General features: G+C 45.8%; 1 protein-coding gene across 6 annotated transcripts in view; it reads right to left on the bottom strand.

Moving 5' to 3' along the window:
• DUSP22 (dual specificity phosphatase 22) overlaps positions 1-6,508 on the bottom strand; it is a 59,952-nt gene extending 53,444 nt beyond the window's left edge. For 2 of the 6 annotated variants that reach the window (XR_013995662.1, XM_081086257.1), the window contains exon 1: positions 6,097-6,413. Coding sequence is in view for 3 of the 6 variants with exons in the window: in XM_081086257.1 (XP_080942383.1) it covers positions 6,097-6,117 (21 nt within the window). In the remaining 3 variants the exon portion in view is untranslated. Of the gene's footprint in view, positions 1-479; positions 784-1,590; positions 1,688-6,096 lie in introns of those variants that run through there. The other 4 variants (XM_081086259.1, XM_081086260.1, XM_081086258.1 and 1 more) reach the window with 4 other exon arrangements.
• Between the last annotated feature and the right edge of the window lie 10,653 nt (positions 6,509-17,161).

The following is a 17,161-nucleotide window of genomic DNA, read 5'->3' as shown; positions in this document are numbered from 1 at the left end:
TTGAGACCATGCTAAAAATTTTCCATGGTTGATGGCTCCTCTTGATCAATATTGTTCACATCCACACCTTACTAACACTGGTCATACAGAAATGCATAAAATCAAATCCATAGCTGCAAGAAAGATTTTAAACACAAAAGGATACTATTTCTAAGGCAGGAAATATTTTGAGATTACTTTTTAAACATTTCTTAGTATTTCAGGATGCCATGAAATCTAAGACCACCACCCAAACAGATATAAGGGAGAAAATTCCTGATCAAGCAGTAGTACAAGGTAATGGGGGTGGAGGAAGGCTTATAATTCTCCCTAGGTCAGAAAGGACTTTCTGAATTTTAAAGCCACGGGTGAGGGGGAGAACTCTGGGGGATTCCTTAAGGGTTAAATGTCACAGACTTTCTTAATGCCATTTGGCTAAGAAGTTAACCAGTTTGCACTTACAAAAGAAAGAATCTGAGAATACTCTTGCGTGCACTTACATGCCGTAAGCATCTGTTTCTTCAATATGAAATGAATCTGTAATGCTGAAAAGAGAAAATATGCAGGGAGTAGTGTTGAGAGGATAGAGAGACCACCAACACAGCGCCATCTGTCCATCAGCGCCATCTGTCCATCAGCCCCACAGACACAGCTGTACAGGTGCCACTCACAGTACACTTGCCTCCCACAGAGGGAGTCCTCTCTGTAAGTTGCTTCAGACCAACTTGGATGGCACATTTATTTCCCACAGGGTCTAACACAGTGCCTGGACGATAGCAGGTGTTCAATAACATAATCTGATGACTGGGCAAATGGACAACTGAATAGATTATGAAGGAAGTAAAGTCAGGTGCCGCCATGTGGAAACTGCAGCATCTAACAGCACAAAGATGTCTGACCTTCTAGCTTCTTCCCATACTACACAGTGCTTCTTTACCTCTTAGGCCCTCTTCGGCCTTTTAAGAATGATTGGGTTCCAGATAACACAGACGTCAGGAGATTCTGAGTGAAGAACCCTAAGTCAGTGGTTCTCAATGAGGGATGATTGTGCCCTCCAGGGGATATCTAGCAGTAATACCTGGACACATTTTTGGTTGTGACATGGGGGGAGGGGATTACTGGCATCTAGTGTGTGGAGGCCGGGGATAGTGCTAAACCTCCCACATAGGACACAAGACAGTCCTTACAACAAAGAATGCTACAGCTCAAACTCAGTACTGCAGAGGCGGAGAAACCCTTGTCTCTGCCTTGGGGGCATATCCCCTTAGCTCTTTCCCCTTGAACTACACTCCTTTAGCAACTATACTCCTGTATCATCCTAAGGAGAAAGGAGCTATGCTACCACAGGTGTCAACCATATCCAAGGCAGATGCCATCACTACTGTAACTACTGACGTGCCAAATCCAAGTGCAGATTTGCTTGTAAAAATGTCTTCTAATCAATTCTCATTTGCTTCTCTCAAGAATCTGGGCAGAAACTTGGGGAAGTATCATTAAACTCATTTTAGAGCAAATAGGAGACTAGATAAGCTACCCACCATCCCTATGAATCCAGGGAATAGAGAAACCAAAGCTCAGAAACATTCACAGTAAAAAAGAAGGAACTCTTACCATTTGCAACAGCAATGGACCTGGAGAGCATCATGCTAAGCGAAATAAGCCAGTCAGAGAAAGATAAATATCATATTATCTCATTCATTTGTGGAATATAATGAACAACACAAACTAATGAACCAAAATAGAGACAGAGGAGAAAAAATATACTAGAATATAATAGAAGTAATCCTGTTATTTGCAGATTTTTAATATGTCCTACAACTTTTGTGATATACTATGTTAGTACAGTTTTGGTAATATTATTATACTTATAATCCTTTTATTCTTAAAATATTGTTTATTGTATGTAATATTATTTTATGTAAGATCATTTTTCTTGAGATATTAATGTTTATTGCATGTAACATTGTTATATTTAAAATCGTTTTTCTTTAAATAAAAAAATAGAAAAGAAACATTCAGTGACTTGTTCAAGATTGCAGCATGAAGCAGCAGAGTGGGAGGAAGGAAGAGGCTACCAGACTGGGCAGCTGGGTACTGGATGAACTGTCTTTTAAGCTAGAAGATGCTCTCAGATCCTACCCTAGGATGGTAACATATTAGCCCACTTCTAGGTCATTAGTTCAGGTTGATCAAGATAAAAACATACATTTAGAGACGCATTTGGGCCGGTTTCTCCAATATAATGCTGGCTAGAAAAAATGGGTATTTGTTTTTGATGGGGTATTACATTACTACTTAAGACTAATAAGATGATAATGAGATAGTCATTTTCTTTATAGGTCCTCCCCAAAAGATTTGGGGGTTTAGACACTTGAGAGAACTTTGAGTCAATTAGGAGTTTGAGAAGGCTCCACAGAAACATGATATTTGCATGCAATCATGTTCAGTTTCACTCCAATCCTCACAGAGACATTTACTAGTCCCTTGGTCGGCAAACTGAGGCTCGCGAGCCACATGTGGCTCTTCAGCCCCTTGAGTGTGGCTCTTCCTAAGCCTTAGGAGTACCCTAATTAAGTTAATAACAATGTACCTACCTATATAGTTTAAGTTTAAAAAATTTCGCTCTCGAAAGAAATTTCAATCGTTTTACTGTTGATATTTGGCTCTGTTGACTAATGAGTTTGCCGACCGCTGTACTAGTCTGACCCTTTTAGCAGCACGGAGAGGCACTCTGTATTATGGCTATGAACCTGACCATCTGGCTTAGAGCCCAGGCTCTGCCACTCACCAGATGGGTAGCTTTGGGCTGGTCACTTAAACTCTGTGTACCTCATCTGTAAAACAGGAATACAAATAACAGTACCTACTGTACAGGGCTGTGGTGAGGATCAGAGGTCAAGTCGCAAGACTTGCCCGGCATACAATAAGCTTATTAGTGATTATAAATTTGACCAGTTCAGAGAATCTATTTGGGAACTGCACAAAAGGGAATGAAATGATAGTTTTAGTTGCCTCCCTTTCCCTCCTTTTGCTTTATCAATGTCAAACATGAAGAAAGAGAGGAGGTGGCTTTCCTATTTTGCAATTAATTTGGAACTCTGGGTAGCTTTCTCAAGTTATTTTTTAGCATCTTTAGAATGTATTTGGGCTGAACTGGCACCGCAGGTCAAAGGAAAGGCTTCTCCTATCTTCAAAATCAGTGGGAACTGGGTTCCAAACTCAGTCCTGCCACTTCCTAGCATTTGGTAGGACCTTAATCATGCTACTTCATCTCTCCAATCTGTACAAGTCTCCATTTCCAATCTGTACAAAAAGGAAAAGACAGGCTGACCTCCTAGGGCTGTAGTGAGGCTTAGATTTTACAAACTGCAGGCACATAATATGAGGCTCAAAAAAATAAGAGATCACAATTGCTGTGTTCTCTTTCTGTATTTCCTCATCGTCTTCAATTGGCCAGAACAAAGAAGCCTTTCTCCCTTACACACTCTGTGTAACACACTGTATACACCTAACTGAGATGGGCATGGTGTTATCCCCGGAGACTGGAACATATGGATAAGATCTTCCCTGAGGGCATGAAGCAGTCAGAATGGAATCTGCATCGTTTAGTTCGTAAGTTTTCTTTGGTCAAGGATAATTAACTTGACAGATTGGAAAGAAATCTTGTCCCAGTAACCTCAGGACACATGTACTGTAGATTACATTTTCAGTTTGAAGGGCATTATACATTACTCATAAAAGTGCTTAGAAAAGCATTTTTATGATTAGTACCTTATAATAATTCCACTGATCCTGCCAATCAACCTTTATTTTTTCTTTTATAGATAGGGAAAATATGAAGCCTAATTCCAAGTCACACAATAAGACATGAACAAACTCTAGTTAACACCCTGTGTTTATGGGGCCTTCTCTCTCTCTCTCTCTCTCTCTCTCTCTCTCTCTCTCTCTCTCCCTCTCTCTCTCTCTCTCTCACTCACACACACACGCACATACACACCCACGTTGTGTAATACAGTAATACATACACACCCATGGCTGAGTACTTAAAATGAGATGTGATTTAAATATAAAATATACACCAGACTTTGAAGACGTAGTACTTAAAACTGTAAATTTTATATATTGGATACATGTTGAAATGACAAAATTCTGTATATATTTCATTTGAATAAAATATATTACCAACTTTAATTTGACCTGTTTACTTTTTTAATGTGGCTACTAAAAAATCTAGATTAAATACTTGGCTCACATATTTCTATTGGGCAATTGCTGGTCTATACTGAAGGTTCTGTCTGTATCATTACCATCACACTTTCACCCCACCTGCTCCACTAGCACAGCACCTGATAGCAAGTACACAATAAATATTTGTTGAATTAAGGATGTTTCTAAATCTGTCTGTATGTTTCCCATCTCTACATTGGAGATAGTGGTTCTATTTACAACACAAGATGGTTAGGATAATAACATCATCAAGAAATCTATTACTTTCTTTGAAGGGTAAATTTATGATATGACATTTTACTGAAAAGCCTCAAGTTAATTTTGAACCCTTGGGCAATCATTTGTATTTTCAAATATGTTCTTTGAGTTATAATATAAATGTAATAAATGAAATGCTGAAAGAGCTGGAGAGTAAGCAATTTAAGTGGGAAAAAGTGTTGAAAGAACCAAAGGAAAGCCGAGGTATGACCACAGTTAATGGGAAAGCAGACAGGGCCCAAAACTTATGCAATCGGCTTTACTGTTGTTCTGTGTTAATTTAATAAGCAGAAGACTCATGGTGCTGATGGATTCCAGTACTAATGGGGACACAGTGCAAGTGGTTATCCAAAAGCCAAAGTCTGTTCCCAAATTTGATCACTACCCCACCATCCACTCCCCAACCCCCAACGATAACACCCCCACACAATGAATACAATTCTGGTTCCCAAAATACCCTCAGGTATGCAAGCCCAAAACACACAGCAGTTCTTTCATCAACTGGATCTGCAGAACACAAGAAACAATGTGGGCAGGCGGAGAGCTAGGAAGGTACACAGGACTACTTCTGCTTAAGTCTCCTTCCCCACCTTGCCGCCTAACACTCCCTACCCCACCTCTGACACTCCAGCTAAAGGAACCAGGTCACTGCTGTGGAGACAAATCAAAAAAGAAAGCCACAGTGTTACATCCGCCGAACCTGAGTGCTGAGTGTATGTGGAGAAGTGAGAGAGTGGGCTTCGAGGGGGGAAGAGAAGCGGACCAGAAGCTACTCTCCGATCCAGGACCATCTCACAGATCTGTGAACTTGTCTTTGTTGAGGGCTTTCAAAAATGTTTCGTAAATCTTTCCTTTAAGCCACCAGTACCAGATCACAGAACCTTTGCCATGAATACATACACCCCAGGCACCTCGCAGCTGAAGAGCTGGTCCCTTTCCTGCCACCTCCTACCAGTGGCAGGAACGGTACAAAACCAGCCCACCGCCTGGGAAGAAAGGCGGGCAGGCGGCGGGCAGGCAGGAGGAGCGGCAGGAGGAGCGCGGCACGGATGTCTAGCGGGCACGACCCGCGCAGCCCGCGGCCCACGGGTGGGGCGGGTCGCAGCAGCACCGACCCAGGCCCCTCCGCGGGGCCCGTGCTCCCGCCGCCGCGCCGCGCCGCCCCGCCCCCACAGGCGGCGTTTAAAGCACCTGGGGCCGGGGCCTGTCAGTCCTCGGTCCGCAGGACGTGTCTGCGCACATGACAAATACACAAAACCTGCGGAGAAGGTTAGAGACGGGAAGACAACGGATCTCCCGGTTTACTGCCGACACCCTGACGACGCCTCCAGGGCCGCTGTGACGGGGAGGGGACCGCAGCGCCGAGCTCGGCGGCGGGGGAGGGGCAGCGGAACGGCGACCGGCACCGCGAAGGGTGCGCAGGCCGGCTCCCCGGAGGCGGTAGGCTGGGCGGGGGTGGCGCGCCGGAAGCGGGGCCCACAGGGGCGCCCCCAAACCAGAGGGCCCGGCGCCGCCCCGGGCACCGCCCCCCAACCCCCTCCGCGGGAGGCACGTGGGAAGCCCAGCGCTCCCGCCGGAGGGAGGCTGAGAGGTGGAGGCGAAACCTGCCCAAATGAGAGACAGACACATTACCTTGTTCATCCCATTCCCCATGGCGGCCGAATGCGCGCTCCGACACCCGGCTCTGAGGGCGCAGGCTCCCTAGTGGCGGGGCCGGGAGGCCGAGGAGCAGGTGGGGCGGGAGGGAGGAGGCGCTGGGGAGGAATTTCGTGCACTGACTATAAACAACAACAACGGGAATCTGGGGCGTCCGGAGGCGCGGCCGGCTCCCGACGCGGCCGGGCCCTGGGGTTTTCCGCTCGTCCGCCCGGGACTTCTCGGCACGGCCGGGCAGAGCGGCGGCGTCCCAGCCGGGACCTGGTGCCGCTCAGCCCGTCCGCCCCGAGGGAGGCCCTCGCCCCCTCCCCGCCGGCTCCCTGGGACTTGTAGTCGGGCTCCGGCGTCCGGCGGGGGAGGGGCGCGGACCGCGGCTCCGACCGACGGCGGCCTCCAGCGCGCAAGCGCGTCCCCGAGCCGGCAGGCGGGGCGGGGCGGGGCGGGCGGGGGTCGCGCAGGCGCGCCCCACCAGGCCGAGCGTCACGGGCCGCCGCGGGAGGGCAGAGTCACCCAGACTTCCGCCAGCCTCTTCCCTGGGACCCCTCGCGGGCGGGGGCGGGGCTGTTCCGAGCAGCCGCCCCGCTGGACAGGCTCGGTGAATCAGGTGCTCATCACCGCGCGGCCGACCTAGCCGGCTGGGGATTTCTGTGGCCCGCCCCCACCCACGGGGACCGAGAAGGCGCACCCGTGGAGGAAAGGTGGGCTCGGTTACTCATCTCCGGAAAGACCCTACCTCCCTATGGGGGGAGGAGATGGCCGGCCGGATCCTGACCTCAGGCCGTGGCTCTGTACATCCAGGCTGTCCCCGTCTGTACCAAAGTTGTTTTGAATATTCGGGCACCCTCACTAAACTTTAACTTCTTCCCTGGGGACAGAATCCTTGAAATAGGGATTTCTCAGTTCCATTTCTGTATGCTCATCAATGCCTTGGGCACACTAGGTGCTTAATAAATACTTGCTAAATGAACACAGGCACCAGCCCCATAGGGCTGAGCTCACCCCATGACCTCATTTCATCTCTCCTCCTTGCTCACCACTTACAGCCTCATGGGCTTTCTGGAGGCTCTGCAAACCTACCAGGACGGATCAGCACTTGGGCCTTTGTGTGGGCTGTGCTCTCTACCCAGATATCTCAGTCTTAAGCTCTTGGCCTGTCACCAACTGTCACCTCAAAGAGGCTTTTCCTGACCATCCAATCTACTACTAAAGTAGATACTCCAGTCACTACAATATTAATCCTGTAGTGCAGTGGTTCTCAACCTTCCTAATGCCACGACCCTTTCATACAGTTCCTCATGTTGTGGTGACCCCCAGTTTCATTGTTACAAATTGAACATAATTGAAGCATAGTGATTAATCACAAAAACAATATGTAATTATATATGTGTTTTCCGATGGTCTTACGCGACCCCTGTGAAAGGGTCATTCGACCCCCAAAGGGGTCACTACCCACAGGTTGAGAACTGCTGCTGTAGTGTTTTCTTCATACCACTTAACAACGGGACATCATCCTATCGATTTGGCTTACATTTCATCTGTCTCACTAGAAAGCAAATCCCAGAGGAACTGTACCTTGCCAGTATTACTACTATAGCCAGCTGGCCTGGCACAGCACCGGCACAGATAGGGGCTTCCGTAAATATTTGTTGAATAAATTAATGAATTTCAGGGGGCTTAGAAAACAGCAGTGAGAAATGCTGAGATTTTGAAAACTTGTAGACCCTATCTTGGCCATTTCTCTCCTTGTATGCCACATCTTCTGTGAAACCAAACGTCCACATGTAGGAAGCCATCACTCAGAATGCACCCGAATTGTTTACTTTAGGTAGGATGGGACCCAGATCAGGCATCACACTTCCTGCCCCTTGTTTCTGAGTGTTCCTTTCCTACCACCTTCACTTCCTCTTCTCTCTCCTGTCTCCCAGTCATCTGGGCAGCCCACCTCTTACTCCTCTGCTCCTCACCATAATTATTTTTACTGGCTTCCTTCTTGTAGACAACACAGCATGATTAGTGGACTGCCTGGGGAATCCCAAGACCCACCTTTGTTCCTAAATCTCACAGTGATATTAAGCAAGATGATCAACTTTTCTGAACCATTTTCTTCCTCCTCAGTATAAGCATTGGACTATGAATTTTTGAAGGTTCTTTCCAGCAATCAGTGAACTACTTCTATTTCCCTCCATTCTACTTATCTGTTGTTGCTGTCATAGCCATTTGAACTTTTGAGAACTCAACCAGTTCATAAATTGGTACTTGTCTATAAATGACAAAAGCATACCCAATTTTATTTTTTTATCATTCATTTGGAACATGTCCTTTCTCCTACTCAGTTCTTAACAAACTTATTTCTCTAGCTCAGATCATCTACTTAACAGTTTCTCCTAGGCCAGAACCTGCCAGACTATCTTTTAACAGCCAAAGTTGGCACTCTGGCCTGCATTTAGTTTAGCTCTGTAAGATCCACATGCTCAGATTCTCCATTTTATATTCCATAGTCTCAATTTTTATTATTTTTGGTTAAATGAGAAAAGAGAAGACCATTAACATAAGTCAGAAGAGTCAGGTTTTTAATATTTATTATTTTGTTTGTAGGAGGGCTGGGGGCGGTCTCCATAAAAGACTATCTTCCTGCTTTCTCCTCCATTCTGTTCTAGACCTAACACCACCTCCCTCCATTGTAACAGTTGTTATCAGTTTGTCAAGTCTTGAATTTTCTATGACTAAAAAAGAAAAGGGAAAGTCTAATCCAATTTGGCAACATGTCCTCGTTTTTTCTCTTTCCCTAGTGCCACCTCAGAGCGGAAGCTCTCCTGTTGACCCGGTGGCCTGCCCACTTCCAAGCGCCATTCCTTTCCTCCTTTCTTTTATAGCTCCTGATGATAGGAAGAAGGGGAGGAAGCAAACTCACATCTAAAGGAGAATCTATTTGCATTCTCTCAGAAAATTTTTAAGGCATGATAAGCCTAGTAGAATTTCACTCCATGTAAGATTTTTGCGTCCACTTTCCTTCCTGCCACTTTTCTGTCTCTCAGCACACTAAACACCACAGATGTTGGCAACAACTCCTAAATAAGCCTTCCTGTGTGCCCAGTGAGAAATGGTCTGTTAGTCATGTGGGGCCAGCTGGTTCATACACATGTGGTTAAGGGTAACTGGTTAGTGAGCAATTCTTTGAACTTTAAGGTGAGAGTGTGTGATACCCACAAGCAGAAGCTTAACCATCAAAGTCAGCCAAATCATCAGATAATTTCAGAGAATTGAGGTGAACTGCCCAAGTGAGAAGTAGTTATGTAATGTTCCTTGGCCTTTTGAACATACTGTAATCCAGAGATTCTCAACCTTTAACACTGCTGACATTTTGGGCTGGGTGATTATTTTTTGTTGTGGGGCTGTCCTGTGCATTGTAGGCTATTTAGCAGTATTCCTGGCCTCTGCTACCGTTTGACAGTAGCACCCCTCAGCTATGACAGTCAGAAATGTCTCAGCCTTCAGAGAACAAAATGTACTTCCTACCACTATTACCTGCACAATAAGGCACAGAAATGAAATCTCTTTCTTTGTCATTCTTTCCCTCTCTCTTTTTCTCCCTTGATAACCAGTTAAATATACACTGGTAGATAATGTTAGTTCTTTGCAGAATTCTTAGGTCACACTGTCCAATATAAAACAAATTAAGAACAAGAAGTTAAAATGAAGAGCTAATCTAGCCAAAGCATGACTGAAAGTAGAAGAAAACTAGGAACCTCATGAATTGTGGAGAGAAGAAAAATGGTGGTGTCTAGAACTACCAGATGGAGGCTACAAAGCATCTTCTGTTTCTCCAGAATGTCTAGAAAGAAGGTATCCAGGAGACTGCTGCAGGTCATGCAGAGCGGCTGACCATGAGGGTAGGCCCTCAGTGACCTCAGCCTCTAGATTGCCACCAATTTCAGCCTCCAAGCAGTCTTCTGATTATGAACTTGGTTTCTTCTTTACACTTAAGAAATTTGGGGAGCTCAAATCTCAGAGCACAGAAATCTGGAGACTGGCATCAGAGAAGAATAGCCAGTGAGTATCTAGATAGGCTGGCAAGACAGAGATACAGGGTTGGAGAATCTGGGAGGAGGTAAATGGAGAGATGCTAGCAGGCATTTGGTTGGGAGTCAGTGAAGTCTGTCAGCATGTAGAATTTCTGGGAGGGTTGGCAGAGGCAAGGCCAGCCTGGGAAGAATGGAGTTATTAGGCAAATTATAAAGCAGAGGGTCAGGCAAAGGGGAAGTTAGAGCCCTGGTTCCCAAAAATTGAGTGGAAGGTGACACAGTTGTCAGCCTACAAGTCATAACACGTATGCCTGTGTACTGTCAGTACATCTGGTTTCCAAGGTCATAGCTTCATTAGGGTAGGTAGGGCCAATTACATCTGTCTTAGTACCCAACACCTAAACCAGTTCCTGCAATGTGGAGAAACTTTCAGATGTTTGTTCATGAAGGAAAGAAAACACAGCTGGGAGGTTACTGCATTTGTCCAGGTGTGAGGTTCACAAATAATTAATCCTTTTTTATAGGCTAGTTACTCCATCAACACTGTGTCTACCTACCTGTCTTCTTTTTCTAGAACAATGCAATTTCCATGTGGGATTGCTCTGTCATCTAGGAGTGTCCGAAGTTCTATTGTCCTTTGTTTTTTTAAACAGATGTAGTGTGTGCTGGTGTGTGTGTGTGTGTGTGTGTGTGTGTGTGTGTGTGAGAGAGAGAGAGAGAGAGAGAGAGAGAGATATCAGTCTTTGCATACAGTGCTGTCATGTATTGATGGATGCTCCTTGATTGCAGCCATAGCTGTAGTTGGCAGAGCCCAGTACTTTTGGTAGCTCTGTCCTTGACATCATGCTGTTTTTGATCTTTGGTTAAGAGAATGCATGGGTCAAGTAAAACCATCCCTGGCTTATGGACATCCATCTTGTAGGTGGGCTGGCCATGTTTATTTTCTTTCTCTGGAATGATTTCACTTGACCTATGTATTTTACTATCCCTGCCAAGGAAGGTCTACCACAGATAATAAACAGGTCCTTTAAAACTTTTCATGGCTTAAAAAACAAAAAAAAACAAAATGTCATGGTTTGTGATCCAAGCTCAAAACAGCTGCCAAAATCTGAACTACTTCTTTTAGACTCAGTAAAATAATCATCTTTTTTCATTTAGGTCTGACAGTACTGGAAAAGATACAATTTTTGAGCTTTGCTTTCTTACCTTAATTCACCTGGGCATAAAGCAACACACCTAGGAGCCCTTACCAGTTGCCTTCTATATAGTTCCATGTTCATAGTCTCCAAATCTGTATAAAACCTTATTTAAAGTGACCATGTGGCCTGCAATCTAGTATGGAGTGGGATAGTCCCTAAGTATCCCTGGTCCGAGGGCTTCATCTGCCTGCATTTACACCTGCTCGGCCAGCTGCTGTTTTAGAGGCCCACTTCTGCTTCTTCAAATGCCTGCGGGGCCCAGCGGCCCAGAAGTGAAGATAAGGGGAAATGGCAAGGGAAGCCCCAGCGCTGAACATTTGAGCATTGACTGGTCAAGGGCAGCCCTCCTTAGAGAGAGACTAACACCCATCGACTAATGTTCTTGTAAAGTGTTCCCTAGTGAAGTTTTGTTTGTTTTTCACCCCTTTTTGTAAAACAAATTGAACTAGATATGAAGACTTTAAACTGGTCTGGGTAGGGGGCTCAGGGAGAAGGGGGTTTCCTCAGAGAATGGAATGCCCCAAGAGAAACTTCACTGGTGAGAGGGGAAGTCCATTTCATGTGACATAATGGTGTCGTTATTTAACACTATTGGGTTTTACACTTGTTAATAATTTATCATTATTTTGATTAGTCATTGATCATTATGAGAAAGCCATCATAAATAAAGTGCTTCTCAGGCTAGTCAACAGACCAGGGTCATCTTTCTTATCCAGACCAGAGCACTTGTGGTTATTAAACACTGCCCCTGTCCAGACAAGTCGTCTCACCCAGAGCCATGTGATTATTAAAGACTGGCACCCTGCATGTGCCAGTGACCTATACTTCTTGCCATCTTAGTCATACCTGTGTGCCCTTTCTAGACAGAGCTTCCCTACAGATCTCTGCAAACAGTAACACCAGAATGACCACAAAGACGACAAGCGATTTCAGCACAAGTTATGTTTAGTTCACAGAAAGTTAGGGTATATTTCTCTTTCAGATCTCATATATCCAGTAAACCCTAAAAGGGGCAGAAAGGCTGAGCCAGAGCTTGCCTACTGGACAGACTAAAAGAGAATCTCAACCTAAAAACATTCTGCTCCAAAATACAAGTGAGTGTTTATTTTACCTTTTTTAATTAAAGGGCACATGAAGGTGCTTTTTCCTGATCAAAGGCACAGTTTGTCTTGAAGGTGGTATGAGATCTCTCTCTCTATAGACAGAAGAACTGATGACTTAAATGACAGTTCCTCCTCTTGCTTGTTGAGGTCTTGTCTGGCAGCCCAACATGAGCAAGTACTATGCATGGGTAGAATGATAGACATATAAGACAGTGTGATATATGGACATCTTTCCTTACTGCAATGCTTTTTAAAAGATGTACACTTTATAATGAACTTCTGCTTTTAAAAATCTCACAATTTTTGTTGTAGTCAAAACAAGCAAATGAACCAGGAAGCTCTCTGCATTGTGGTTATTTGATTTAAGCCATGGATGAAGCTTCTATCTATACTAATAAAAAGGGTAATATGCTAATTAGACCGGACATCTTCTGGACGACCTTCCGGACGTCCTTCCTGACAAAGCCTGGCCCGGGCGAAGCCACCCACCTGTGGTCCCAGATGCCAGCGGCTGCAACTGTGGCCCGGGAGAGGGAGAAGCCGCCCGCCCCCAGTCCTGGGTGCCAGAGGTTGTGTCTGCGGCCCGGGAGAGAAAGAAGTTACCCATCCACAGTCCTGGGTGCCAGCGGCTACGGCCCAGGTAAAGCCGCCCGACCCTGGTCCCTGGTGACTGCGGCTGCAGTCCAGGCAAAGCCGGCCCGGGTCCCGGGTGCCTGCGGCTGGCCAGAGGGAGGTAAACCTGGGTCCCAGGTGCAGGGCCAAGGCAGAGGCTGTTAGGGGCGATCAGGCCATCAGGGGAGCAGTTAGGGGCAATCAGGCAGGCAGGCAGAGGGGTTAGGGGCAATCAGGCAGGCAAGTGGTTAGGAGCCAGCAGTCCCAAATTGCGAGAGGCAGTTGGACATCTCCCAAGGGGTCCCAGATTGGAGAGGGCGCAGGCTGGGCTGAGGGCCCCCCCCCCCCGCCATGCATGAATTTTGTGCACCGGACCTCTAGTGCACTGGGCCTCTAGTTTAGTATAAAGGTGTGTGTGTGTGTTTTTCTTGAGTCATAGTAACTCTAGATCTTCTGAGTCAGTGTAAAGTGTTGATTCTGATTGCCAGAATTACATATCTGATTGTCACAGATAGGGCTGCAGAAATAAAATGTCTGAGCAAGCGGTTGGCAAAACTACTCTAAAACAGACCATCTCTCTTCTAGTTTTCAAGCGTAACTGTTTCACAAAATTGAGATAATAATATATAGAAATAATAAAAAGAAATATATAGTCTTTGCATCAGCCACCTTCTTTTTCTTTTCTTTTTGTTAATCCTCACTAGAGGATATATTTCCATTGATTTTTAGGGAGAGTGGAAGAGAGAGAGAAAGACAGAGAAACATCGATGTGAGAGAAACACATCAATTTTTTGCCTCCTCACAAGCCCCGACCAGGGCCTGGGCCAGGGAGGAGCCTACAACCAAGTTATGTGCCCTTGACCAGAATCTAACTCAGGACCCTTTGGTCTGCAGGCCGACATTCTACCCCAGCTGTGGGCAAACTACGGCCCATGGGTGGGATCTGGCCCGTTTGAAATGAATAAAACTAAAAAAAAAAAAAAAAGACCGTACCCTTTTATGTAATGATGTTTATTTTGAATTTATATTAGTTCACACAAACACTCCATCCATGCTTTTGTTACGGCCCTCCGGTCCAGTTTAAGAACCCATTGTGGCCCTCGAGTCAAAAAGTTTGCCCACCCCTGCTCTACCCACTGAGCCAAACCAGCTAGGGCCAACCACCTTCTATTCTTTTTAAATTTTGTAGAATTTCTCATTTCTAAGCTATTTAGTCATTGCATAAAAAAAGGAAGCAATTTCATCTCTAACTTGTTATAAAATATCTATTATGTGGGTGACCAAAGTATCCCAGTTTACCTAGGACTTCCCTGGTTTTAAAATGGAAAGTCCTGTGCCCTGGGAAGCCCTTCAGTCCTGAGCAGTCCAGGACAGCTATGGTGTGTTTGAGGGAATATACCTCAGTTTAAAATGAGAGAAAAAAATTAATGTTTATTTAAGCACCTTCCTCATTATTTACACACTAGAGACCCGGTGCAAGAAATTTGTATATGGGGTTGGGGGAGTCCCTCAGCCCAGCCTGCATCCTCTCCCAATCAGAGACCCCTCGGGGGATGTAGGGCCTAAACTGGCAGTTGGACATCCCTTTTGCAATTCCAGATGCTGCATGCACCAGTGACCATATTTTTCATACAGGTGAAAGGCGTTTTACTGTTGTATTGGTAGCTACATTTTTTTGCCCTGATTATAAAAAGTAGTACATAGCATGATCCTTCTGAGGCTGTAGTACCATTTTCCCCGTCTTATGGGGAAAACTGAAGCAGAGAGATGTTAAATAATTGGCTTTGTCACACAGTTATAAGTGTCAGAATCAGGGCTGACCACAAAATGTGCATGCCAGAGTCCATACATGTCATTGCTGCATCATCCTGTCTTTTCGGTGTTAGAGAAGCCTTGCCAGATTTTAATTTTTAAATCTAAGAGAGTGTTCCCTGTAGGGAGTGGCTATAGGGTCAAGCCTCAGGCTGACCTGTAGCAGGGCCACAAACAAGTCCCATCTTGGAGAGCAGAGCCCTCCTAGCATAATTAAACTTAACCTTATAGTCCTCCCTAGTTCCTTCCTAGGTAGCTAATGAGCTGTGGGAGGTGCAGCAAGTGCTGCCAAAACAAGGTGAAACTCATAAGAGCATTGTAAACATGTTGACCACTTCCCTGTTTTGCTTTGTGTGCTCTGACCATAAAATAAAGCTTCGGCTTGCAAGCTGGGTCTCCCTCGGTGTCCTTATCCAGGCACTAGAGATCCACCCAGCCCCAGCTGTATTCTCTTGTTTATCTTTTCTGATCCTTCAGCGCCCCCCCTCAGGTTCACCCATGGCTGTGCTAGTGTGGCACAGTTCCCAATATATAGGGTAGGGCCCCTAGGCCTGGCCAGAGATCAGGGCCATCTGTGGGGCAATCGGCAGGCGGGGCGATTGGAGAGCCCCACTGGCACCTGCCTTGCCTGGTGGCCTGGCGCCGACCATTGGTCGGCCCTGCCCCCCAATTGCTGCTGCATGTCACCTTCCTCTCGAGAGTCAGACGCTCAACGCAGGAGCCCCCTAGTGGTCAGTGTGTGTCATAGCGACCAGTCATTCGGCAGGTTGTTCTGCCGTTCGGTCTATTTGCATATTAGAATTTTATTACATAGCATAGTTCCCTGAGTGCAGTGTTGGAAGCAGCAGGTGCTCCCGTTGCTGGGCAGGGCAGGCAGTTCCAGCGGGAAGTATGAACTATTCTCTCCCCAAAAGGGTCCAAAGGGTTGGAGTGGGAAATTGACACTTTCCAGAAGGGAAATATTGGCTGAAGAAGAGTCACTGTGAGTATTTCTCCCTGGAGAAAAATACAGTTTGATCTCTCCCCAAATTTTAAAATTTGAATATTTTATACTTGAATGTTTTCCCTAGAAATTATCCTATATAATAAAGAGCTAATATGCAAATTGTCATCACACCCTCATGTCATCATGCTGTGATGCCCTCACGCTGTTACAATCCATCACCAGGAGGCTGCGTGTGCAGCGGGCTTGCGTGGGTGGGCGGGGCTGCATGTGTGGTGAAGCGCGCAGGGGTGGGTGGGGACTTGATGCTGTATGCATGATCCGGAGGCGGGTCCCGGCTGCTCTGTGCAGCGCGGAGGCGGGACCCCTGGCTCTGGCCTACAACTTTGGGGCAATCCATCAAGGATCCCTGGATGGGTGGGCAGGGGCTACTTCTTTGGGGTGATCGATCACAGGGCTCCCGCACTGTGAGAGGGCACAGGCCAGGCTGGGGGACACCCCCCTGAGTGCACAAATTTTGTGCACCAGGCCTCTAATTTCAGAATAACCAGGAAAGCCTAATAGGTTTCCTTATACTATTAAATTGAAGAGATCACATGCTTGAAAGAGTAAGTGCATATTTCAAAGAAAACGGATAAGTGGTTAGATTTTCATAGTGTGGAGGCTTTTACATAAAAACATTAATTCTCCCTGGTCTTGAATCCATACCCTGCCACTGCCCCTCAGCCCAGTCACTGCACTTCAGGTAACATGGTTTTGGATGTCCTGTCCACATTTCCAATCTCCAAACATTGAAGTAGCTTTTTAATTGAACCAACATTTATTGAAAGCCTATTATGTTCTGGGCATTGTCCAGAAGCTGAGGATACAGAATAAAAACAAAACTGCCCCCACACTTAACTCATATCTATTATAAATGCATGGGAAAGAGGGTCTTACAGGTAAATCATTTCCATGTATGTGGTGCATTCTTTGTGTGCCACTTGCTTTGGGAAATTAGAGGAGGGGACTCTTAAAACAGCCTCAGATGCCTCTTCTTTTCTGCAAAATTGGCATCGTTACATTTCCACATTCCTGGTATGCAAGCTCTCTTCAAAAGACACAATTATGTGTTTCTAATATGTTTTTGTTTATTTAGAGCCAGGAAAATAAGATGGGCCTGTCTCAGTGCCACATTCTGGGACTCTTGGGTCATAAAGTACTATGTCCTGAAGCGCTGTAATGTGGGGAATGATGCATGTACTTCACACCTAGACATAATGAGGACAGTGCCAGAATGTGCTCTTGTTTATAAGGCAACACTAATTTTAGTGGCTTCCCACCTCTCACCACCCCCCCCCCTTTCCCTTT

The sequence above is a fragment of the Myotis nattereri genome, assembly GCF_964212035.1.
Source record: "Myotis nattereri genome assembly, chromosome: 3".
NCBI lineage: Eukaryota > Metazoa > Chordata > Mammalia > Chiroptera > Vespertilionidae > Myotis > Myotis nattereri.
Note: the sequence above shows the minus strand (reverse complement) of the source record. Positions and strands in the feature narration are given on the sequence as shown.